Source organism: Haemorhous mexicanus, chromosome 13 (assembly GCF_027477595.1).
Source record: "Haemorhous mexicanus isolate bHaeMex1 chromosome 13, bHaeMex1.pri, whole genome shotgun sequence".
Classification (NCBI taxonomy): domain Eukaryota; kingdom Metazoa; phylum Chordata; class Aves; order Passeriformes; family Fringillidae; genus Haemorhous; species Haemorhous mexicanus.
The window spans coordinates 15,626,392-15,651,957 of record NC_082353.1 but is presented as its reverse complement, the minus strand read 5'-3'; the positions used below and the strand labels follow the sequence as shown (position 1 = coordinate 15,651,957).

Here is a 25,566-nt window from a genome sequence, read left to right as displayed (position 1 = left end):
ATCTTTGCTTTTCCCCCTAGTCTGAAATCATGACATGATAGTGATGGATAAAGGAATAGCATAGCACTCTGAAAATGTGTGTGCTTGATAATTTTGGGAAGGATGGGTGGGTTCCAGAATGAAAATGACAGCTGATCTTGATATAGGACAAGTAACATGACTGAGAGAGGGCTCTATTGATTATGTCTAAGTGCACAGTTCAATTCATTTTCATAGCTAATGAAAAGAGGAGGAAGTGATTTGAAGTAATGGATTATGTAGAAAATCACTTCTAGGGTGAATGTGGATGGCACAGAATTGTTTGACTGGAGCTTGGGAAACAGCTGTTGAGCTTCCAGCTCTGACTGATTTGTATTTTATCCTTGGGCAACTTACTTGATTTTTCTGTAAATCCTTACCTTCATAACTTGGAACACACTTGAAACATGTAATCTTTAGTCTATGAAGTGCTTCAAGAGAAGATGAGTGAGATGGAATTTATTATCACTGGCATCACAGTGACTTTGACAGGTCTCCCAGAGGATGTTTAGGTCCCATGGTGAGCACCTAACAGAAGGCTGTAACTAGTGATTGAAGTAGAGATGAAGAAAATAGGTAGATGGATGGGAGGGCAGAAAGTCCTTAAATTCCTTGCTGATCAGGCTGTGCCTGCTGGAAATAAAAATGCAGAGAGGCTTTTATTGTAAAAATGAGGCTGTAGTGGATAATGCAGCAGAAACTATCTCTGCCTTAATTTTTTTTTTTTTTCCTTTGTGCTTGCTGCACTGGGGAATTTCTGAAAAAATTCTGAAAAAAACCCTATTTTTTTTTTCTTGAAGTCCTTCCTACCCCTGTAACCAAGTGCAAAAAATGCAGCCAGAGCTGAGGTCATTCCTTTCCTGTCCTGAGTAGCAGTGGACAGTGCAGGCTGTAACAAGATAAGTGTCTCTAGTGTCTTGTCTGCTTTCTTACTTTGCAGTGTTGTAGGTCACCCTCACAAGCTGGGAATTGTTTTGTGTGCAGTAGGGAAGTGCATTTAGCATAGCAGGCGTTGAAGGCCATTTTTAAGCTCAGTCCTGTAAATCCTGGCCTCTGGCAGCCCAAGCTGTTTAGCTGTGTTTTATGGATCAGGTCATATCATGTCTGCCACAGCTTCCAGATGCCAAGCTCCTTCTGTGACAGTTCTGTCAAGCATTTTGAAAGGGCACAAAAACAACAGCCAGAGGGTCACCATGAGGCACAACTCAACTCATGGGAATTGTGCTTCAAAAAGAGCTACTGGCCAGAGGCTGAAAGAGCAAGCTAGAGACAGATGAAGAGCTCTGGGCATGTCATTAAGGGCTGTGGTGTCCCCACTCTCCCTATTCTCCCCATTTTTAGCCATTACTAACTATTGAATGAGCAGTAAACATGTAGTGAGGTGCTTATAGTCTCCGTGCTGGCAAAGGTGATGGCCCTGCCAGCTATGGAGAATGCCTGTCAATAGACTTGAAACAGCACATCACTGATGGCTTGCTCCTTAATTTCATATCCTAGATCATACCCTTTAAATCACAACACTCCCAGGATCCTCCTTTTAGCTTATCAAAAGTCCCTCCCACCAGCTGGGGCATCACTTGCCACGCAGACACTCTGACCTTGTTTTCCAGCCTATCACAATGTAATGTGAAGTTAGGCTCAGCACTGATAAAATTGCTGTTTGCACAAAGGCAAACAGCCATGAGGCCTTATAACCCACCTCAAATGTAATTTAATAGGCAGAAATCAAACAAAATATGTCAAATTAAAACATGCAGGTAATGCATGCAAGCCCTAAAATGAATTTGGGTTATAAACAGACAGTGAGACTGAATGGTTGGTTTCTTCATCCATGAGGGAAGCACCCTAAGTAATACAGAAGAAAGAAATAATTCAAGGAGGTCCTTTGATTTTGAGAGTTGATGGGAGTGTTAGGTGGCAGGGGAAGGTTATTTTTTGATGTAAGGCATTTTTCATTAACTGCATATTCCTGCAGTTAGAAAACATCAGTTAGAAGTCTCTTCATATTTTGAAAACAAGGTATTAACATAAAAAGTTTTGTTAGATACAGCAAGAAGATAAATCATCTTTGCAATGCTAGCCATTAGCCTGTCATGACCATGATTTACAGGGATTTTCTTCTATATAAATAAGTGTTTCTTTTAAAAGCACTCAGAGTTTACAGAGCAGGAGATGAAGTGGCTGTGAATGCTCTGGGATATAATGGTTTTGATATAAGTGTTTCTTATGGCACGTTGAGAGAGGAGCTCATGCTGTGGATTTTACAGGCTCTATCCAGTGAATGAGCTACAGGTGGAAGGATTCTGGGGCAGGGTCAGTTGGAAGAGTTCAAAGTTCTGCTGTGGAAGTGTTGGGGTGAAAGTGCAGGAAGGCACTGGGATTGAGGAAACATCACTGTTACCAGCTTTATGAAGTCAGTCTGTGCACTACACATCAGAAGTTCAAACTGATTAGGAACTATCAGTTGTGCTGTTAAATTATTTGCCTGAAAGAACTTTCTGGAGAATTTTTTTAAATAAATGTAACATCACTTAGGAAACGATGAAGAACTAAAAGCTCTCCTGTGTGAAATCTCCCACTTTTGCAGTGATACAGGGAGTGCTAAGGAAGGACATCTCATCTTCCACTTCTGTTTCTTCTGGGGTTGCCAGGACTGTTCTGCAGCCTGGCTCCTTTATACATGAGAACTTTTTCTGTGCTTTGTAGCAACTTGTGGGAATAAAAGGAACCTCTTTCCTCACCCTAACCTTCCTACCATCTTATTTCCTCGAACAGATGACTCTTCCTAACTTGACACTCTGCTCCCTGCAGTGATTGATGCAGGAAGACATCATCCATTAGCCATCATTTTGCTGTCATCTGAAGGAAAGATCTTACTGACCTGAGGCAGGGACTGCTTAGTGTGTCTTTCCACAGATTGTTTGAAATTTCTGCATCTTATCTGCTTTATGCAGTGGCAAATTTTGTCAGGTACTCTGGGGCTGAGATTGTGCTATGTGAGCCTGATCCCTTCTTCATCTTTAGGATATCTCAGTACTAGAAGTACTTGAAAAAAATACAGTATGAACTTGGTTGGGAACTTCAGGGCTCATCTCTGCTGCTTCTCCTGGAAAACTTATGTTCTGCTCATGGTCTGTCACAAAGCACATCATGCAGTCTAGGAGATGGAACATGGTGCTGCTTATGTCATGATACAAGGTCATTGTATCATGTTTTGCTCTCTTGATGATCTGACTGAAAGACATTTTATATTGACCTCTTATTTGTGTTCCTTTGCTCAGGTATTTGGGGAGTTTATCTAAGACCTTGCCATGAAGACAAGATTCGTTATTCAAAATTTGGAGACAGTTTAACCTCATTGATCTTTTGTTTGTGGAAAGCAAGATTTTCCTTTGAGATCAGCTCTGGACAGTGCAGTTCCAAGATTTAGGATAGACTTAGACAGCAATAATGTAAAAGTCAATTTAGTGATGCCACAAATGAGGTCAGCCTGCAGAAGGTCCTTTACTGTGAAGCTGTTGACATAGAGTAGTAGAAGGATTTTTGTAGACTTTCTGTTTATTTCCTCTTTCCTCTGTTTTTTATATGTAAAAACCCACACAATTTAAAATTCTTACAGTTTGGTTACTCCAGGAGAAATACAGAATAATATTATTTTTAAGAAACATTTCCTGCTTGACTGATTCTGGAGTAATAAGCGATAAATGTCAAATCAAGCGAAGACCAAAAATTTAATTTTTACCATCAGAGGCAATCTGTGATGCTTTTTATCTTAACAAAAATTGATATTTCATCACTTTGACAATGAGAGGCTCTGATTGTTCTTTCTTTTAATATATTTTACTACTTTCAAGTCATTCCCTGAGGAAGACTTCAAGTCAGGGAGAGATGGATCTGTGCCACTTAAAAGCACAACACATATTTAAGAATAAACATTACTTTATGCTGTAGGTGGTAATAGGTGGGTTTTAAATATGTGCTGCATAAAGAGTAAAGAGCTTTTTTAGAATAAACTATGAGTTTGTCTTCTGTAGAGCAGAACAGCTTGAAGTACTACACAACTTAAACTTGTGTTAAACTTGGCTGTTATTCCCAGCAGTGAAAGAAACACTGGCAAGGTGTTTCTCATGCCCATTTTAGAGCTCACAGGCAGGTTCTAAGTTCATCTCAGAATGGACAAAATATTGAGATCTTCACCCAATTTTTTACCATTTTTTTCATGCCTGGATTTCCCAGAAGGAGAAATTAGCACAACTTGGGCTTCTTAACTGGATCCATTGAAGTTAGCAAAGAAAATGAATTCCTGTTGGGTTATTTCTGTCCCCAGCCACTTGAAGGCTGTTGTGTACAAAATGACTCCTTGTGCTCTGGGCAATATGGTTTTAATGTTAACTTCCACCTCTCCACAGGGGAGACTTTCTAGTGTAACTCTCTGATATTCAGTCTAAATGTTCCTTTGTGGAGTTTCATGCCATTAACCCCGGATTCACCCGGGTTTGGCACTCTGAGCAATTCCTCCTGCACTGAGCCTGCTCTGGGAGCCATGGCAGTGAAGGGCACGGGGTGTTGTGCTGGGGGTAAAGGCTGTGTCCCCCACAGGCAGGAGATGGGGACTGAGGCATTACTCACTGGGTGTGAAAGCCATTTATTCCTGCAGTGTGTTCTGGGGGCGTCCCCTCTGCCAGCAGCTCCTGCTGCAGCCTGTCCATCTGCTGCCCTTAAATTCCACACAGAAGCTATTAGTGCCATCCACAGAGCAGGGGACATGGCCAGAGGGCAGCTCATGCCTCGGAGTTCACAGCTCAGTGATGCTCTGCCCTGTAGGTGCAAAGGCAGCTTGATCCCTTTAGGGATCAGATACTCAGAAGCCTCTCTGGCAGGGGATCTAACCAGAAGGTGCAGTTGTTGCTCTTACAGTGTTGAAATGTGCCTTGCAAATGAGAAAGATGAGCTGTGAGTGAGCAGTGGGTATGTGGAATGAAATGGAAAAGCAAGGGGTGAAAATATTGCTGGTTCGGAGCTGAAGCCTTATTAAAGTCCTGTCTGTCCTATTTGGGCAAATTCTTTCTAAAGTATCCTATGTCACCAAAATCCCATTAAATTGTCACATAAATTATCAGGGTTTCCTTTTTCCATCACTGTGGATTACCCAGGGAGATATTTTTATGACAATGGAAGCTTTTTCAGTCTGCTCCTCCTGCCTGATTTCATTTCAGATGAAATCCTTCTCTCGGAAAAGAGCCCATGGATCTCTGCACTCTGCCTGTTACAGCAGCTGTCCTTCAGGTCCCTGTGTAGACATCTCCTGCCTTCACCTTCTTTTAGGCATGGGACAGCTTAGGGCAATGTTCTAGTTCTTCTCTCAGTTCAGCTTTTTTGTCTTTGTGCAAAAACCTCAGAAGGTGAAAGTCACATATATGCCTAACTTGAAAATACTGCTTTTTACTGCTTGCCAGGTCTCAGAAGCCTTGCATCTCTGCAAGACAGTCTACATTTCTCCCATGCTGACTAAAAAACACATGGATTGATGGCCTGGCCATGGCAGTACAAAATACTTGAGTATCTGAAATTGCCTGCTGCCACAGAACAAATTAAAGCCATAATGTGTGTGTTATAGAAGCAGGGGGTGATAGATCCTTGCCTGCCTTCTGACAGATAATCTGGAGCTCCCTACATCAGCTACCTAGTTCATGTGTTGGACCTCATCTTAGTGGTTGCTGCTCACACCTTTCAAGGCATACATAAGCAGTAGCTGAGAAATGGTAATCTTAAGGGCTTTGGAAGATCATTACTAATGAGAGAAATCCAGAAATTATAATACTCCAATTTTGAAGTGGCAAGACTGTCACTAAATGAGCAGGTAAGATAGAATTTTCCTTAAATAATTCTGTTCTGTATGTGGGAAGAAGCCCTAATGATGTCAAAATATGATGATGAAATATTTCTCAAGTTTCTGATTAGCCACTAATTAGTGGCTAATGGTTAACATGGCTTAACATGGCTAACATTAAGTAATAAGCAGACACCGTGCATCAAAGAGAACACAGGAGATGGCAGAGCTGCATTGTGGACCAGAATAGTAATTCCAGCAGCCCTCAGAGCAGAGAGCTAGTTCCAGAGGAATCAGGGGAACCATGGGCAAGTTTCCAAAGCAGCTATTATGACTTATGTGGCTGTAAGCCTCTGCTGACACTGTTTTGGGACTGAAGAGGAGGCACAGGATTTTATGAGCAAGGACCCATCAGGAGGGAGGGCCAACATTCAGGCACAGCAGTAAGGGCAGTCAGGTCACCACAGGTTGGCTTAGCTGATAGTAACTTGTGTTTCTTTTTATGCAGCCTAGTCCCAGTGGACAGTGAGGACAGGTGATAGGAATCTTTTTATAGCAGCCTTTTGTAATTTAAAGGTTATTTCTCCTTCTTCTCTGTTCACCTTTTCTTTCAGTGTCTGAAACCCACTTTCTCCAATTTTTCAGTCTAAGATTTCTAAACATGTGATGATTTTCAATGACTTCTTCAGTTTTCATCAGTTTTTTTAACCTGTGGTGGGCAGCAGTGGGCACAGCACTGCAGCTATTTGGTTTTGCTCACTGTGTTGAGCAGAGGGAAAAAACAGAGTGTTCCTTGCCTCAGCTGTGACGTTGCCTGGTGTGGGTCCCAGGAGAGCTGCCATTTTTGCAACTGCTTTGCATTACTATCTTGTCTGCTGTAAATCCTTCTTAGCAGTACTTTTTCCTAGCTGTCCCCCATCTTGATTTCATGCCCTGGGAATGTGGCTGAGGGGAGCAGAGATGGATGGCAGCACTGAGCCCAGGTGTGGGAAGTGCACCCAGGTAGAGGAATTCCTCTGCCAGCCCTGGCAGGAGGTACATGCAGGTAACTTGCTTGAGAGCAGCTTAATAAGGCACCTGCATGGTTTCAGTTTTGAAGTCTGATGTATTTGAGCAGCTCAGAGGTTGTGCAGAGTGACACTGGATATACCAGTGAAACCTGGGTGTACCCAGGACTGGATGAGGCTGTGGTTGGAAATTTCTGCTAGACTAATGCAGGTGCACACACTTGGGATGGGGATGTTCCTTATAATTTGAGGCATTTTGCAAAGGGTTACAGTAGGGGTGTAAGTCCTGAAAATAAGGTGCATTTGCTCCCCAGCTTTCCCCAAGAGGAATGCTTCAATCTGAACTGGATTTAATTTGTGTGGGTTTCCTTTGCCTTCAGTCATACTGAAGGTCCTGCTAAATAATGATGGTGGTTCCTGCTGCTTTAAGAGCTTGGGATTTTGGAAACTTCCCTAAAACAGCCTTGACCACTTGCTTACCAATTTCCTGGAGTTTAAACCCAGCATTAGCAGGAGGTCAAGCTGAACTGAGGCTGAGCAGTCTGTACCCATATTCAGCTCCTGATCATCTCTGATTCAGAGGTGAATGAATTCATAAAACATGTACACAAAAGAAGGTTGCCAAGCAACTTAGAGGCTGAAATGCTCCCATCAAGCTATGAAGGTAGAGAACAGCGAGCAGATTTGTTATGTTCACTTCTTTGCCATAGGTAACAGTAATAATACATATAGTAAAGAAATATTTAAGAAAGGAATAGCTCATTGATAATTCTGGAAAACAACAGCTGATCCTGCTAGACTGTGTTTTGCCTCTGTATTAAGATGTATCTGCTTTTGCAGCATCTAGCCAAAAAAGGCACAGCAAGGAGACAGCAATCTGGTGTAGGGGGAGATGGGCAGGGAAGAATTATTCTGTCTTAAGGCAACTGAAAGTCTGACAACTGGTGGAAAAGTTTTAGGAGGGGAGAAAAGTATCTGACACACATTCTGCCTCAGATAAGGCTCGTTGTTTTCTGTGATCTCAGTATTTGATGTTTTTTACAAATATACTTTAATATATTCATTGTATATCACACCATATCTCCTCTTCTCTCTGGCTTTGCATAACTCTGCAGCCTTGGGCATGTCAGATGGATCCAGGACATGAAGCAGCTGTGGCATGCATGGAAGAGCTATGTGATGGTCCTCCTGTTTACCCATCATTTACTCACAGAACAGCCTGTAGTGGGAACAGCTAATTAAGTTGGAAGGAAAAGTTTTGCTTTCTTGGTTTTTCTCTACTGTATCCTAGGGTAAACTTGGCCCTTTGATCTGTGTAATGCTCATGGTAGGCATGCTGTACTTAGACATAAAGCAGAAAAAGCAGCCTGTGTCTTAATGGCCCTGGGCTTGTGCAAAGGAAAGAGAGGTATGCAGAGGCACAGCCAGAAAGTTCCAGCCCAAGACCCAGATCTAGACTGAATTTTTCACATGCTGTGTACATAATTCCTTTTGACTCCTTAAAAAATTCTAATCCTGTGTCATTTCAACGCCCTGTCCCTTTACAAATGGCATGGCTCAGACCTCAGCTTGAAATAATTTAGAGCAGCAGCCCAGGTCAGGGCATCTGGAACCGCTTTTCATTTCCTTTCTGTGCTCCCCTTGGTGAGGGACACTGCTGTGGTAATGGGGTTTTGTTCTTTTCTTTCAGGCTTCTCTTTCCCCAATTGATGTCACGATTAGTGACATCAAAGTCACCTCTTAGTGAACCTTGGTGATGACATGACTAGAGGAGGACCCTTAGAAGCAGGAGATTAAGCAGCAAGTTAGCATTACTGGAAGAACAAAGCTCTCATTTTCATTCATATATACACAATCAAAAATGAGTGAAGAGAAGGAGAGATGGGAATTAGGTGATGCATTAATAAAATTATCATTCAAAGGTTCTTTGCTGAAAGTTTTGCAAGAGGAATCAGTGGTTCTTTAATCTCCCACCTTGGGTATTGTTGATGCCATGTTATATTCTGGGCATGTTGAAATGTAACACAGTGTAAGGAGACATGATTTGTTGGATAAGGCTTTATGTAGCACAAAAAGGCTCCTCTACTTTCCCTTTTTATTATTTACATTCCCAGCGAAAGTTATGTGTCATGTGGGCTTTGCAGAGATAAGTGGCTAACCTGAGCTTTCTGGCAGCTTCCTCTGAACCTGGAAAGGACCTGCATAGGTGTTGTCCTGAGGATTCTGAAGACTTAAGCTCAGTTCTGGTCCTGGGAGGAGGTATATGAGAGAGCTTGAGGTTGTGAGTCCTTAACACAGGTTTAGCAGGGCATGGGGAATTGTACCATGGAGCTCTGAAAGAGCAGAGAGAGAAGGACAGCTGGGCACCAGTATAAACCAGTAAACTGTACTGGGTAGTACTGAGCTGGTCTGGTCAGGACTGCAGCTATGGGGGTGCTGGAAGTCAGGAATGAAGGGAAGCAGCTGAACTGAGTGCATTGATCTCCACTGGTGCTGCCAGTTGGGTGTGGAGCATGGCTGGCCAGTGCTCTGTCTATTCCTTTCATGAGCTCTGTTAATAGCAGTTAGCACAGTAATTCCAAAGTAACTGGATATGCTGTAAACCATAGGTTTGGGCCACTCCTGCTGTTTTCCAGGTGTTTCAAGAGTAGCAAGTTTTATGGCCATGTCATCAGCTCTCTGCTCTATTTGCTGCTTCATTAGTTTTCATGCTGGGAGCACTCTGGGGGAGCAGCAGTTGGAGGTGGGATTTGGCTGTGATGGCTCCTGTGAAGGGAACAGAAAGTTAACAAGCTCTGTGGTTTCCTCGCTTGTACAAACCTCCCTTACAACTCTCCTGTGGGTGGGATGTCAGAGCTGAGGATGTGCTTGGCAGGAGGGGATCTTTCAAAGGAAACTTTCACTGGAATGGAGAGATTTCCTTGGCTGGACCTACAGGCAATGGGGCCCTCCTGTTGCCACCCACAGGAGAACAGTGTAGGTGATCTCTGGTCTCTTTCCCTTCCCTCCTGTTTCCTGGGGTTTAAGATCTGCAGACTCCAGGAGCTTTTCCAACACTGAGTCTGAGTAAGACAAGCTTGACTTTGATGAGCCTTGAGAGAAACAGCAGAAGTCAGATCTCTGCCAGCCCCATGCTATTGCAATTAGCAGAATTATGGCAAATTGTCCTGGGTTTCTGACATGAGAAAACTGTTGCTTAGAGGTTTTTTTTTTTATTTTTCTTATTTTGACTGAGGAATGAACCTCTCAATTAAGATGCTGAACTCTATATCAACATCCAGAAGGGGTAAGAGTTGTTAAAGCTGTATTCATCAATTGCAAAAGAGAGCACATTTTATTTTGCTCTGTGCTATTTACAGCTGTTGTCCATTAGAAGTCCTCAGGAGCCTCATTCCCAGCTATAACTGCACAGCCCCATAAGTTTAGCTCAGCAATGAGCCTGCAAAACAGCACTAAATCATGGTGATGGGAGAAAGGAGAAAATGTTTGGAAATGGCAAAATGCAGCTGATGTCTCTGTGAAATCTGGCTTTTGTTTGTTGCTATTATAAGGCATTACTAAGGTAGATGGTAATGCACAATTAGCTGGAGAAGAATAGAACTAGTGTCTTCTAGTTTTGGGGGGAAAAAAAAATGAGAATGGCTGGTCTTGCAGGAGCTAAAGGAGTCTTTGACAATCCATAAGCGCCTAAGTACACATTGATGAAAATGTACCAACCCCCCAGTATGGTGAGGTGTAAGACTGAAAAAAGCCTAATATGTAGAGAAACAGAGCCCCAGTTGCTTTACTGGACCAGAACATGATTGCTCTGTATGAGCTCTTTGAGCTGGCAGTGCAGTTCACTCTTGTAGTGCCCACCAACTGCTTAAGAGGGAAGTATGGATGTGGGATTATTTCCAAATCTGTGTGTCCCTGTATGATATAAATAAATTGTGCTGTAAAGTATATACTGGGTAGAACTGTGCAGAATATACAGGTAAGAAGGCAAATTAATGCTTATTCCTTGTTTGAATATGAAATGAGAACTTTCACCTGTATTCCCAGCTCTGACACAGCCTTTTCTTGGTCAGACAAGCAGCTAAACATCCTTTATTACCATCTGTATTTTTGGGGATGATGTTCTACCTCCCTGTTTTACTGTGATGGATTAATGATTTGTAACACATTTTGAAACTGAAGGATGGCTTTGGGAGCTAAAGATGTGTAAGGTGCAAATTCAGCATTTGTTTACAAGGGCACTCAGCTGATGCCTTTGGTTTTGCATGCTGTCCTGTTGCCTCTCCCAGCCCTGTCAGCTGGGGGCCTTCAGTCCATGAAGGGAACAGAGCCTGAGCTCTGACTGTCCTGATGGAGCAGGACAAAGCTGCCCTGGCATGGCTGTGATGCCCTGAGCGATAAAGCTTTCCACTGAATAAATCTGTCAGCTTGACTTGTGATAGTGAATGCTCACAAAAGGATCATTTTAAGACAGATAATTGCTTTCTTCTTTCCTTTTATTTTCTGTGCCTGGCAGGTGTCTCCTTCTGCCTTCTCCTGTTTCCTTGGCCCATCCCTGAAGTGTGCTCAGCACAGATGGGATCTTCAAAGACTCTGCTGTCAAACTTGGTCTTTTCTAAGCATATGTATGCTGAGAGTTTTTGGAGGCTTGTACCCAGACCAAATGTGTTTAGTGGCTTTTTCACAGGAACAGCAAATAACATATCTGATAACAAGGAAACTTTTACTGTTAAATTGCAAGTCTGTTTTGAAATAGGTTCAGTAGAGATTATCAATGAACTGTTCAGTAAAAATTTGATTTACTCTTTGGGTTTTTTTTAAAAAAGCAACCCCCCCAAATCCCCTCCCCTACCTCAAATTGCCACTGCTTATGTTTTCCATGCATGAAAGTAGTGCTACAAACAGATGAACTCTTCTAGTTGAAACTTCTGAAAAACAGCCTTTCTAAAGAGTGAGCATCTATATTATATAAAACTGAAGTAGTCTTTCCACCAAAAGCAACAGCTTGCCTTAGCCACGTGCATTGTTATTTCTAGCCTTTGTTGTATTGTTATGAAATAATGGTTAGGTTTGTGTACTCAACCTCTGCAGCTCTGGTGAACATATTAGTGCATTTTCTTTAATTATATCAGTTTAGTTCAATTAATTATGATTTTAACCTTACAACACAAATTATTTCCAGAGATCAGGCAGCTTGCATGTCATTGGAGCCCCTTATGGGTGGGCAAATCTGCTCAGATATTTAGAAAGTTCTGAATTGTTAATTGTGAAATACTGAAAGTGGAGCAGGACCTTAGACAATTAAATAACTTCTTGCTGCCTTTTAAACCTTAATGAAATTGGATGGGATCAAACTTTCAATAATTGCTAGAAAGTATGGTAAAACTGTTTGGAGGCAGTAACCTGCACCTGCAGAATGCTTTCTAATAGTACATGTAAATATCTAGAAGTTATCACAGAATAAAAAGAGAGATTAGCTCTGTGCTGGTTCTGAGGATCAAATCTGTGATCAGTTTATAAATAGCACCTTGGGAAAATATCTGGAATGTCTAGGGATGTATTTCCCTTAGAATGCATTTTGGATTGCTGTCTAAATTCAAAAGGAATAAACTCCCCTTGCAAAGATCTTGTTCAAAGAAAAGCCCTGTTTACTTTTGGGGTGTTTTTGCTTTGCAGGCAGCCGTCCTTACGTGTTCCTCACAGCCCGTGTTCACCCTGGGGAGAGCAATGCCAGCTGGGTGATGAAGGGCACCCTGGAGTTCCTGGTGAGCAGTGATCCCATTGCTGAGCTCCTGAGGAAATGTTTCATCTTCAAGATTGTGCCCATGCTTAATCCTGATGGAGTCATCAATGGCAAGTGAGTTGTGACGTGTGCTTATCCTGGGGTTTGTCTGTGCACCCAGTAGGTCTCATCTTCAATGTTTGTGCTGGGAGAATTCTCTTTGCCCCCTGTTTTTATTCATCCTGTTATCAGTCCTGTATGGAAAAGGTGAATTTAAGGCATGGCCTGGTGTGCTGTCCTGCAATTGTCAGGTGCATGTGGTTCTGTACTGTCTGTGGTCAGAAGATCTCTTAGTTCCCTGGAAGGAGTGTTAGTGATGCTGGGGAAACAGGACCTTTACTGACAAATGGAGGTCTATCCATTCTGCTAAAACAGCAGGGCAGAATATAGCTGCAAAGCAGATATGCTTGGGAAAAACTGACTGTAATTAATGCTTTGTATAACCTGGTGGGGGAGGATGAATAGGGATTTCTTAAATTTTCACAGAAATATTTCTGTATAGTGAACCTTCCTCCTTCTCCCACCTTCTTTTCAATCTTCCTTCCCACGTTTCCTAAGAGATGCTGAACCTGATCTTGGAAAAATATTGATTCCTTTTTGCATTCTTTACCTTATACCCTCCCTATCCACCCACACTAACTTCCCTCTCCCTGTACATAACTGGAAAAGGTACAACTCTGCTCCTAATATTTTGAACTGAAATAAATATTGTTGTGTGAAACCTTGAAGAGGGCACTAAGCTAAGGTAGGCTTGTCCTTTGCTCGTAAACAAATCTCCTCCTCTCTGCAGAGAGTGGAATTTGTTCACTTTGGGAGTTTGTGGAGTAGCAGTGAGTTAATAATTGTTGGTCCTGCCCCATGCAAGGGCAGGACATCATGATCACATCCCACCAGTGGCTGCTGTCTCGACCTGCTGATGGGGTCTTGTAGGGTTTTCAACAACTGTGACCCCTGGCTTACTGCAGAGGAGCACACAAATGTCAAAGCTGAAAGATGGGCTTAAATAAGCACTGGAACACAGCAAAGTAGAGGAACAACTTTTCTTAAGCTACAGTCCCACTCCTGCTTTGGGCTTGGGCTGTGATGATTAAGTGTTACAGGACTAGAAAAGCAAGTCCTGAGCAACAACTGCATTGAGCTGGGTTTCAAACTCATTTGAGTTTGGGGTGAGTGGCTCACCAGGGAGCACCTTGGGCTTTCCTGACAGTCTCTAGTCTGTGAAGTCACAGATTTTGGGCTGCTGTGCTCTCCAGGGCCTGGGTCTGCCAGAAGTCTGGGAGCACTGTTCAGAATAGCTGGGTTCTGCCCCAGGGTATTTGAGGCCTCTGTTGGCACCAAATGCTTTCTTGATCCTCATAGACAGAAGGAACAAGAAAAACAATTGCGGCTTTTCCCCCTTATTTTTTCTCCTTTCACTACACTTAGTTAAATTTTCCATCAGATGCAGGACTGGAGGGAATGGCTGACCTTTTCTTCCAGCTGTCAGGAACCAGCACAGCAGAGGAGGGACCTTCAGGAGGGAGAATGTGGCTCTTGGTGACACCTGAATGAAGGGTATGTGTCACACAGGAGGTGTGTTTTGTGTTCCATGGTGCAGATGAGCTTGAACTGTAGTTAAATCTGGTGATGAAGAAGAGTTTAGTAAACCTTAAATGGTGAACAGGGACTTGGCCACACCTCCTTTATTGATCATGAGGCCTGGGGAGGGGAATAAATAATTCCTTTATGCTTTAAATCAAATACATCTCTCTTGTGAATCCTCCCATGGATTCTCTCTCCTCCCATATTCTTCTTGTTTATTTATATGTATTCTTTTTAGTAGCCATGGTTCCTCCTATATTAAAAGAAATATTTTTGTTCTGGGGCTCAGGTTTACTGGTAGCATGTTAGAGTGTGTGGGTGTGTAAGAGCTTGTGGGAGTGTGTAAGAGTTGGCATCTTCTTCCTCTTTCTTTACCTGATTTTAATGTTTCCTTTTTATTTTCATCTGCTTCCTTTTTCTCACTCTTAACTCCTGTTGAATCAAGGAGGTTTTTCATTGAAAAGAACTTGATGGATTTTGTAAATAATGAACCAATGAGTGGAGATGGGAGCTGGGGAGTCTTTTTTTAGATGAAGGAAATTTATTGGAAGCCACATGATTTCTTCAAAGGCGTGGGGTAACCATAGTAGCAGCTAGGTAGAGGAAATCCTGGTTTTTCTTTGGAATATAGCCACAAACTATTCTCTATCTGTTTTAAAACATTCTGTTCTCTCCTGCATCTGCCCTCCCCCAGCACAGGCTGAGTTAAGCTTTGTTCTCCAAGGTAAGGCAGGTGAGGTGCTGGGTTTTCTGTCTCTCCCTTGATGCTCCCTCCCCTTTAATTTACTCTGTCTGTTCCATGTTTACTCAGGGGCCTTGTTCATCACCTCCTCAAGCCTATCAGAGAAAAGCTTCAGTTGTTTGAAAATTACTGACATAAAGAGATCGAAATGCCTACTAAAATCCCTCCTAGAACAGTTTTCCTCTGCACAGTCTCAAAAAGTACAAAGGAAAAAAAAAGGAGTGTGCTCCCACTTAACCTTTGGAACCTGGTGCCTTCTGTTTGGAAGGACAATCTTAAGAGGAGGAGAAGCACCCCATTTGTCTCTATACCCAAAGACCCTATTTGTATAAATGACCTTTTTCTCTCCTCTGTTAATGCTTACTCTCCTGAATGGACACATTGTGTTCTCTGGGCAATAAGAGGCAGAAAGGATCAGGGATAGGGAAAAAAGCTAATGGCTGCTCTAAGGAGTCAGTTTATGATGCAGAACTGCATCCTTAAGGACTAAATCTTGAGGTGGTGTCACACAAAGCTGTACAAGTGCAGACATCTCTCCTTCTCTTTATTGCTTCTCTGTGGTCAGAGGGTTGAAGGAGAAGTTTAGTTCTAAATTGGTGCCATGCACTCTGCAAACACACTCCAAAGGCTCCCCCCAGACTGGTTAATCTATGATGTGTTTGTTTCTCTCAGGACAGAGCAGAGATGTGAGAAGGCTGGGAAAGGAGTGGTTTTGAATTAATGGAATTTCTCTCTAGGAGAGAGGTGCTACAGGAGTCATGTGCTGCTCTTTGACAGATGTTCTGTGAGTCTGTCCCCATGTTTTCTTCAGGAGTTCTGCACCCAAATTATCATCATCTTGCCAAAAGTAGTTGGGAAGGCTTATGTGGAAGGCAAAGCATACTTGGAAAAAAAAAGAGCATTTTGTAAATTGTGAAAGACTCAACCCTCACGTACACTGGCTGTGCTCTGAGATGCACATTGTGAGGTGGCAAGAGCATGTGCGCTGGTGCTTTCCTTAAGACCTCAGAGGTGACAAGTTCTGTGAGCATCTGTGCTGGGATACTTGGTGGCTCTGGGACGTGCATATGAAATGTGGGCTTATTTTCCTCAAGTGGAGCAGAAATTTTTACAGCTCTTTGCTGCTTTGGTGCCTCAGGTGTTGCTTCTATTGCCTTTCACTGAGAGGGCAGTGATGGATTTGAGGGCTTAGGGTACCAAATGTGGGTAGTGCCTGCACAGCACGAGATAAAATATGAGCTGCAGTATTTCTTAGCTCTCATTTCTGTGAATTGTTCCTTGGTGGAACAACCAGAAATGGTGTCTGGCCCTGCACCACACACTTCTCTGAGTTTCCTCTCTGCTGTGGGAGGTGCCCCAGTTTCATCCAAGGCCCTTTGTGCTGTTCTGATGTGACAGCCCATCCTTGGCTCTCCTTCTGTGATAAACATCCCCCTGCAGACAGCTGCACCCCAGGACTCTCCCTTCTGACAGCACTTCCAGTGCAGGATTGTTTATTCCTTCCTTTATCAGCCAGGGCTGCTGGGCCCCCTGAGTTATTAGCTCTATTCACTCATTGTCAGTGTTTCCTCCTTCGTAAATATGCCCCCATATGTCTCTGCTCCCAAGGAATATGCTTTCTTTTCTATTTACTGCTTTTCCCAGGCCCCCACCTCCTCATTGCTCTCTCCACCCAACGGCCCAATAACAGCCAAGGAGATAAATAAGCTCCATAACTCTTCCCAGCTATTGTTTTTTTGTTGTTGTTGTTGTTGTTGCCCTGCATGGTAATATATATAATAACAAGGAAACAAATCTTATTACTAAAGTAATTACAATAAATAAAAAGCTGAGAGGGGAGATGAAGGAAGGGTCTGTCAGGGGAGTGATTGCAGTAGGATTTTTTAAAATTTAATTTACTTGAGATGTTCTCTGCCACTTTGCTGATACCCTGCTGAGGGGGGCTGTGACTAATTAGCAGCCAGCTGTTGTTTTAACACCCTCACCTAATTTATAGTGTGCCTGAGCCTCTAAAACAGGAGCCTGTGTGATATCATTGTTTGTGGGACTCAGCACCAGCCTTGTGTCAGTAGTTGGCTTTACTGCTTGGTGCTTTTGTTTCTCAGAAGCAGTATAGCTGAAATTTTGTGTGCTTTGCTGCAATTTCTTTTATCTTCAGCATATCCCATGTGCTTTCAGGAGTTTGACCCAGAGAGAGAACACATTTGTTGCTTATAACTGCTTGTCTCAGTGTCCAGCCTAATAACTGAGCATCACAACTGCTGCCTTTTGACTAAAAAGTGTGGTGTGGGCAGGATCTAGGGTTTGTTTAAATTCCGGGGTCTCATTCTCCTGTTGGCAGGTTTCTCATGGAGGTACCGTATTGTTCTTGCTAATAGAATGGAGATTGCAATATCATCTGTCTTCTAAATGGTCATGAAATCTAATTAGTTAATGGCCATATTAAATCCTGGAAGGATCCAAGGCATTGTTCCATGTTTCATCAGTCTCCCAGCTGCCAATTGCCAAAGCACGTGCAGTCTTTGTGAGCTCTCACACAGTGAAGGTGCCCAATGAGTTGTGTGTGTGTCCCTGTGCTCTTCCCTGTACAATTTATGCTGGTCATGCAAGGTCAGCTGGAAATTTTGCTACAAAAATCACTGGGTGTGGGCTCAGAGATGTTACTGCCTTGGACTACTAAACACTTCAGCTACTAGCCTTGGGAACTGTTTCATTTTGGATGGGTTCTACCTTGCATTTTCAAGTTAGCATGAATATTAGATGTGAACAGGTTGTTCCACAGGCTCAGAAAGGAATCCCTTTGTTCTGCATTCGTGTCTGTTTTCCTAACTGATGATGTGAGTTGGTAATCAGATGTGTGCACTCCTTTGAAGACATTTTCAGGAGCCAGGAGACTGGCGTACAAAGCTAGCTTTTAGTAAAGTTAATGAGATGATTGAATTATATTATAATTCTTGTTAGCTTGATTGTGTGTCATTATCCCTTTTGTTTGTTATTATGCTTATTTGAGTCCCATTTGTGGGATATTATTCCCATCACAATTGTGCCCATGCTGGGCTCTGTAGAGAGACAGGGAAGGAGCAGCTGGTGCCTTGTTAGGGCCTGGTGCATTAGTGCCACAGGCTGTGCAGTGGGGTTGGAGGGAATGAAAAGGATGCTGGGCTCTTGGCTCCCATGCAGCCTGACCCAGCATCTCAGCCCTGGCTGCACGAGGCACTTCAGGGAGCTCTGAGCTTTGTAGTGGCAGCTCTTCCTCAGGATTACATCCTGGCACAGGGAAATCATCCTGCTGCAATGACTGCCACAACCACCTATGAGAGTTTGTGAAGGATACCTCAGTATCATCAAGGCAGGAATTGGGGAAATGTTAACAATCAGGAATGTGTACCTTCTTGGGATTTCCAGACATATATATGCAAACCCTGGCCCAGCTGGCTGCCTAAGCAACTTTACACTGAGATGTAATTGCTGCTGAGCTTGGATGGTACCTTGTAGGTGATTGTGGTAGGCATCAAACACTGATATCAAAGCTAAATATTTTGGAGTTGAGCTAATATCACAAGTAAGGGGGATCTTTTGGCCACTCATCTCAAGATCAAGTCTGTTTACATGAGTTAAAGCCTGTTGGAAGCTACAGATGCAGAGATGGAGTTGTTATTCATAGGATGGGAAAATAGAAGTCCACAAAATGAAATTGTAAAAACTTCACTTTTATAGATGCAATGAAGAATATCCAGTACTTTACTGCAATATCCACACTACCTGGAAAGCTGAAATTGCCTGGGAATGAAGGTTATTGTCTCTTGTAATATACCTTCATATATTACCCTGTGTAATAAATCAGGCAGTATTTCTTTTGCCATGAAAACTGGACATCCCTGGAGTTCCAAGTGACATTTCTCATTTTATGTTGCTATTTGGCCCTTTTAAGTATTAAAGCACATAATTTTTTGTGAAATATGCACTGAAATTTTTGAAAGCTTAAGGACAAAATGATCAGGAGCTTAGTTTTGCAAAAAGCTTATTTTCCATGAGTTTGCTTTTTAAAAATTCTATGCTGGGTTAGCTTTGTGTTTTGACTAATGTTGTTCTTTAACATTTTTATTTATTTATGTATTTCACTCTCACTTTTTCCCTTCCCTCTCTTTGGAATCTTTTATTCAAATGTAGCATTAAAAGCTGGTGAAGTACTGTGATAGGAGAGGGGATGTAAAATGACCTTGGGGTGGGGAAACAGACTGGCAAGTGGAAATGGTGTTTGTAGAAAAGTGATGAAGAGCCTTATCTACAAAAATAAGCTTCATTTGAGAGCTTATGTTTTCAAAATTGCTGTGCAAAAATGTACCTACAGAGGTCCAGCTGAAGTTGAATTGTTTACCTGTGCACATGGCTTGTGTGATTGCACATGCAATTGGGTAATTACACGGGCAAAATTTGCTCCAGTGGTTTCAGCAAATTGCCATCCTAATTTCATAAACCCAGCTGAATGTCCCACAGAAGCATCAAGAAAATAAAGACCATAAATTGAGTCAATACTGCAATGAGAGGGTGAGAAATCAAAACCTTTTCTGCAGCTTAATGGGCAGCACTGCTGGGAAAGGTGCAGGAAAAAGGTGCAGCACAGTTTTAATGCTGCAAAGGAGCTCTGAGTCTTAAAGGGGCAGAAAAACTGAAGGGCTCTTGGAGTTGTATAGCTCAGGTTTGAGCTGAAGGCAGGAAATAGAGAAGCAGGGGTGACACTGGCAGGGAAAAGGCTCCAGTGATGGTGCACCTTGGGGCTGTGTCCACTGCATGCATCTGAAGGCAGTGTTTGAACACATCCTACCTCCATGATGTCATAACCTTGGCAGGGACTCTCAGGTAACTGTGCTGGTGTTTTTCTGCATGGGAATAGGGGTGATTTATGATGTAAAATGCTTTGGAAATTATGCTATGTTCAGAGCTGTGCAGAAGTGAGAAATTTTTCCAAAGTGTTTTAGAACTGGCTTATTGAATTTCACCAGTGGATGTGTCCTTATGTAAAATTGTTACATCTTGCATTATATCTCACACAATCCTTCAGTATCTGGGGGAGAAGAACACAGAGGAGAAGTGGGAGTGAGCAATGTTGTCTAGGTCCTAATTCACCTTTTTGATTGCTTTTGTTTGTCTGCCACAAATAGCAAAGACTTAAGGACTCATGAGCTGGAGAAGAGCTGCTATATTCTCTGCATGTATTTATGTCTATTTCATGGAATGCCCATAGGAAAAAGGATTTATTGCCAAAAATATGCACATAATAATCCATAATCAAATCAATATCTTCATGTAATGCTGTTTTGTTGTTTTATTGGGAGTTTTTTTTACGTTACCAGGCAGTAACAAGGTGTGAGTGCAAGAATTCTTTCCAGGTACATCTCATGACAGCATCTCTAGTATTAGCTTCCTTCTCTGTTTTTTGTTGCCCCATTTTTCTACTAAAATGCTCGTAAGCTCAGCTTTTGAAGGACAGGGAAGTACCAGTCCTCCCAGGGACCCTGACTCCATGGAGCACTGCCTAAAGCAGAAGCTTGGTTCTCAGTTCTAGCTCTGGTCTGTGGTGTCTTCTGCCAGCAGTAAGAGGAATGACATTAATGAAAACTTAGTTTTTGAGGAATATTTCCTGTATTCATTGTTTGTTGGATAACAAAATGTCATTAACATAAAAACAAAAGGCAAAGATTAAAAAAGTGATGGGTTTTCTGTCTTCCCTCTAACAGTTATGGCACATAAGAGGGTGTAAAGTGCAAAGCAGCTGAACACTCATAAACTATTTTAACACCATTCAGAAATGAGAAGAACCAGGGAAAGAGGCTTTATGTGGCCACATGGTTTATTGCACTAATCAGTCACTTCTACAGTGCACTATCATGGCTTGAAGTCCTTGCTCCAGTGATGTGAAAAAAAAAAAAATGGTGATCTCCCATCCAATTTTCTAATAGATCTTGGTCTGTATAATAGAAATCTCTAGCACCTCGTTTGAGTAGCAGTGAATTCTGTGCTTAGATGGATATAATGTTAGCCAAAGCAGGTCTGGATTACATCTGTGAGAGCAGAGAGGTGATGCCAGGTCTGAATGTGAAGTGGAAGGAGCTGTGGGAGATTAAGAGCAAGCTATATTTCTCATGGATATTTTTAGATGACAAAAATAACATCTTTGGGGTTAGACTGAGACCTCTGGAAAGGCAACTGACCCTTTGCATGGAATAGCCAAACCAAAGGCTGCAGATTTACCTGTCAAGTGTCCTACTGTAAACCCATGTAGGGGCTTAGCATGGCAACCCAAAGACAGTGGGAAAACAGTTGTTTTCCTTTCCAGAGCATGCATGTTACACAAAAGAGAGTTTGTTTTTGAATCACTGTTGTCTGGTCTTGTGCACATGCTGGATTTCAGGTGGAGAACAGCTAAGTGTTTGAAGTCACAATAATTTCTGTTGCTTTCCCTGACATGCAGGTGAGGGCACCCTTGAACTGTGCTGCTTCTCTGTCTATATTTAGACAGCTTTGAATGGGATGTAATCCCATCCAGTATGTTTCCTGTTCAAAAATCAAATAGTGTCCATATCAATGGCTGTGAGCTTTCAGGCTCGTAACAGTAATACAGCTGGGAATGTAAATAAAGAGGAGAATATTAAGAAAAAGGTTCTGTAGCTGTAAACAGTAGAAATACTTCAAATCAAGTGTATCTTTTCATTATAAAATTTCTTATCAAAACAAAAGCCCAGCTCAGAGCTGCTATTTATCACAGAATCTCTCTGGATTCCCAAGACTGCTCAAGAATCATTGACAAGGGTTTTCCAATATCAGTAGCTCTTTGAAGATCTTCAGATGAATCCCATCAGGCCCCATAGATTGTAGGGATCCAGCTGGAGCAGCAGGTCCCACACAATTTTGGAGTCTACCTGGAGTGGATCATTCTCTAATGAACTGGCTTTGCCAGTGTCCACAGCTCTCTGTGTTTTTTAACTGAGGAGTGTCTGTTCTGACGGTGTGGGCTGATGACAGAAGTTTATTTGTTATACCTTTGGTCTCAAAGTGCCATAACAAAGCACCTGCTTTACTTTCAGGCATTGCTTACTGTCCCTCTTTTGGATTATTTTCTTTCATAACTGATGGACCCATTACTTTGTGAATGCTGTGGATTTCTGCTTTCAGGCCATTGGGTAGAAATTGTGGCAACCAGCTCTGCAGCAGATGTTGCAAAGCACAGAAAAGAAATCACTTAGGTGCAATCAACCCCCTTCTGTTTTGTGTTTTTCCCTGAGTATTTTATTAATCTCTGAGAAACACACGTGGCAGCTCTGAAACCATTACTTTACATGCAGTCTCAGATGGATTGGTCCCCAAAGAGCACATATCTAATTCTCCACAAACTAGCTATGGTGCAGGTATGACTCTGTCATTGCTAATCCTTGCTGAAACCTCATGGAAACCTAAATAAGGAGTTAGCTTTGAGGTTTGCCAAAAACTCTGAGGTCCAAATGATACAGTATTCTATGCATGTAAATGCATATATAATGTTAATGGAAACCATTTTGATCCAGATTGCCAGGACTGAAAGAATGCAGTTGTGCTTGAAAAACAGATATGTGTGTGCATGCACAATTACTCAAGCTGTGGTTTAGCCATTTAAGTGGCCATTTGTGCTCTCATTTTCAATTATGATGTTCATCCTAGGGGAATGGGTTTGTGCAAATCAGCAATACAAATATGCATATGTTTTGGTGTGTGCTACCCTAAAAAACATGTTGCATTACTTGGACATAAACTTGGATTGATTTATCTTCTTTTCCCTTTGAAATTTCTATTTTAATCTGAGGAATGTGAGCTGTGGTGGCTGAATGGCACTTCTTCAGCAGCATGATTTCCTTTTCCAAATGGTTAACTCTTGTAATTGTTTCTGTAATGTAAGATAATATTTCCTGCTAACAGTTATTTAGGATACTGTCATGGCATGCCATAATTCAACCCCATTGCCTAGTGGCCCAAATAACGACCAAGGCTTGCCCCCAGCTGAATTATCATTCTTATGCTTCCTACTTTCCCTACATGCACATAAACAAGTCTGTCTTTATGCCAAACTCTGAAAAACAAAGGATAGGAGAAGCAATATTGTTGATTCAGAGCCCCATCCTGCAGCTTCAGGGAGAGAGCTGCCTATAGGACTACAAAGCTCCTTAAAGGGACTTTTAGTGACTTAGTTCATAGGCTTTCTGAAGGCTCAATAGGCTCTTATTTTTTTCTCATTTTAAATATATCTATATAGAGCATCTACTGCAAATATTCAAGAGAGGATGAAGATGTCCAATCTGACACAGAAATGGAAGGCTATTTGGGCTGAAGCTAAACTACTCAAAGATCTTCAGCACACAGAAATTTGCACCAAAAATAGGAACTTTTGGGTCATCTGACTTATGACTAGTGGAAATAGTGCTTTGAAAGAAGATTGAGTTTAATATCCCTTCTGTGGTTCTTTAAGAAAGAGTAGATGTCAGGAAAGGACAGTAGCAATGTGAATGTCACAGAAGGATGAGGTTTTGTCAGTAAACAGTTCCTGGTTAAGAACACTTAAACTTGTGTTTAAGTTGCTTCATATTATTAATCCTTTTAAGGTTTAGCATAATAAAAGTTCATTGATTGATTTTCAAGCTGTAGCTTGCCTGTGATCCTTTTGGAAGGAAACAATATCAAATGGAAATATGTTAAGACTAAATTACAATGGCCCAAGGAAGTGGGAAATCATATATTTAAAGTCACTTACTGTGATCCAAAATGACATCTTAATTCTTGAAGTTTAACACCATTTATGCTGGGGGAGTCTGTGAATCATTGGAAGTAATATGCAAATATATCTAACCTGGCAAATGGGTCTATGATTCATATCAGTTTGGGCCAGGAATGTAAGCTTTGTAAGCTGCTACAAGAATGTGAAAAGGAAGGTTGTAACTTAGCCTTTTTAATTGGTGATTCACAGACAGGATGGGTGGTAGGGCAATTTGCCTGGCTCTGTGTGGGAGCTATGCTTAGTCATGGGTCACTCAAGAACCTGAAACTGAGCCTGTTCTGGACTCATCTGGGGAGCCATGGATGCCTGATGGTGCTGGAGGTGCTCTGCAGGGACTGGGCCATGAGCAGGGCAGGATGAGGGAGGTTTCTTAGAGCAAGCTGAGAAAAGGGATCTCACCCTGTTTGCAGGAGTGTTTTTGGATTAGAAATGAAGAATGATGGCCTTGACTATTTCACACTGGAAGGGGGGAAGATAACTCCAGATGAGGTGTGAGTGCTCCAGGCAGCCCAAACTTGATATTACACTTAATTAACCTGAGCCAGGCTACATCCCTTCAGGCTCATGGAAAGTGTGTGTAGCTCATGCTTCCTTCGACATCTGTGGTAAAGCTCATGAGTCTGCCCAGAGACTCCTGGGTTTGTGTCAGCAGGACAGAGAGGAGCAGAGGCTCCAGCCTCCTCTTGTTTGTGTTCTCAGGTGTCCCCTGGGAACTGACTTGCTGAAATCTTGCACTGGTGGGTGAGCTCTGATTAATTGTGGTAGCCCAAAGCAGGACCTGCTGGATAATATCAAGAGGCTTTCCTGGAAGCCTTCAGTGCATTTTGTACCCTTCAAATGGCAGAAGATATGAGATAGATGTCCATTAGGCAGCCAAGTTCAAGAGCTTATCTGCATTGCTTTAAGCTCACAGCATTCACATCAGCCCATTAGACAACCTCTCAGCCCATTACAGAACCTCTTTCCTTGAGCGGGAAGAAGGAAGAATTCTTACTAATTCCCTACTATCTATTGGTCATAGGCTGCCTTTTCTTTTTCCACTTCAAAATGTCATGTTTGATTCCTGATGGAATTAGAGATTTTTATCTTCCTTCCCTCTGCTAGACCTCTGACTTTTTCTAGTTTTCTTCCACATTGAAGACTTAATTTCTCACATATGTGAGACAGTGAAAATTAAACAAACAAGCTGGCAGATAGACAGAATGGTTCTTCATGTCTGGAAAGCTGCAATGAGCTGTGACTTAGGAATTACAGTGCTTCATATTCAAACTTTTCTTTTTGATGCATTGAGGTGGCACGGAAGCTGACAGTGACATATGGAGAAGGCCACCTTAGCAGGATTGAGGCTGTTATGTGATAAATGACACGGTATGTCAAAGGACTCCTGTTATCCATCATGCTGGCTTCCTCTCAGCACACTCTCCAAAACGAGAGGCAGCTACACAAACAGCTGGGGGAAGCTGTAGGTAGGGTCAATGGTGTGCTCAAAAGAGAAAATAAGAAAGCTGGAAGTGCATGTTCTCATGGGCATAATAGCCTCTGAGTCCTGAGCTGAGAATTTTAAAGTCTTTTTCTGTTGAAACTTCTGTAGTACCCCAGTTTTACATCTGTGTCAAGAATAAACCTCAGTTTCAACAGTTGTCTCAAAAATTATGAAGACAAAAGGTTTCAAAAAGCCACCAAGTTTAGCTTTAAACATCTAAGCTTTCTCTAAAGAAAGCCTGTTTAGCACCATGTTTTGGACTGGAAGCATGGTTCTGTGCCCTGATACATCCCCAGACCTTCCCTCTTTCCTCTCTTTCTCCC

At 42.2% G+C, this 25,566-nt stretch overlaps 1 protein-coding gene across 4 annotated transcripts in view; it reads left to right on the top strand.

The window, feature by feature from the left end:
* AGBL1 (AGBL carboxypeptidase 1) overlaps positions 1-25,566 on the top strand; it is a 378,644-nt gene that overhangs the window by 101,655 nt on the left and 251,423 nt on the right. For all 4 annotated transcript variants that reach the window (XM_059858557.1, XM_059858554.1, XM_059858553.1 and 1 more), the window contains exon 18: positions 12,529-12,709. In XM_059858557.1, coding sequence (XP_059714540.1) covers positions 12,529-12,709 — 181 coding nt within the window. The remainder of the gene's footprint in view (positions 1-12,528; positions 12,710-25,566) is intronic.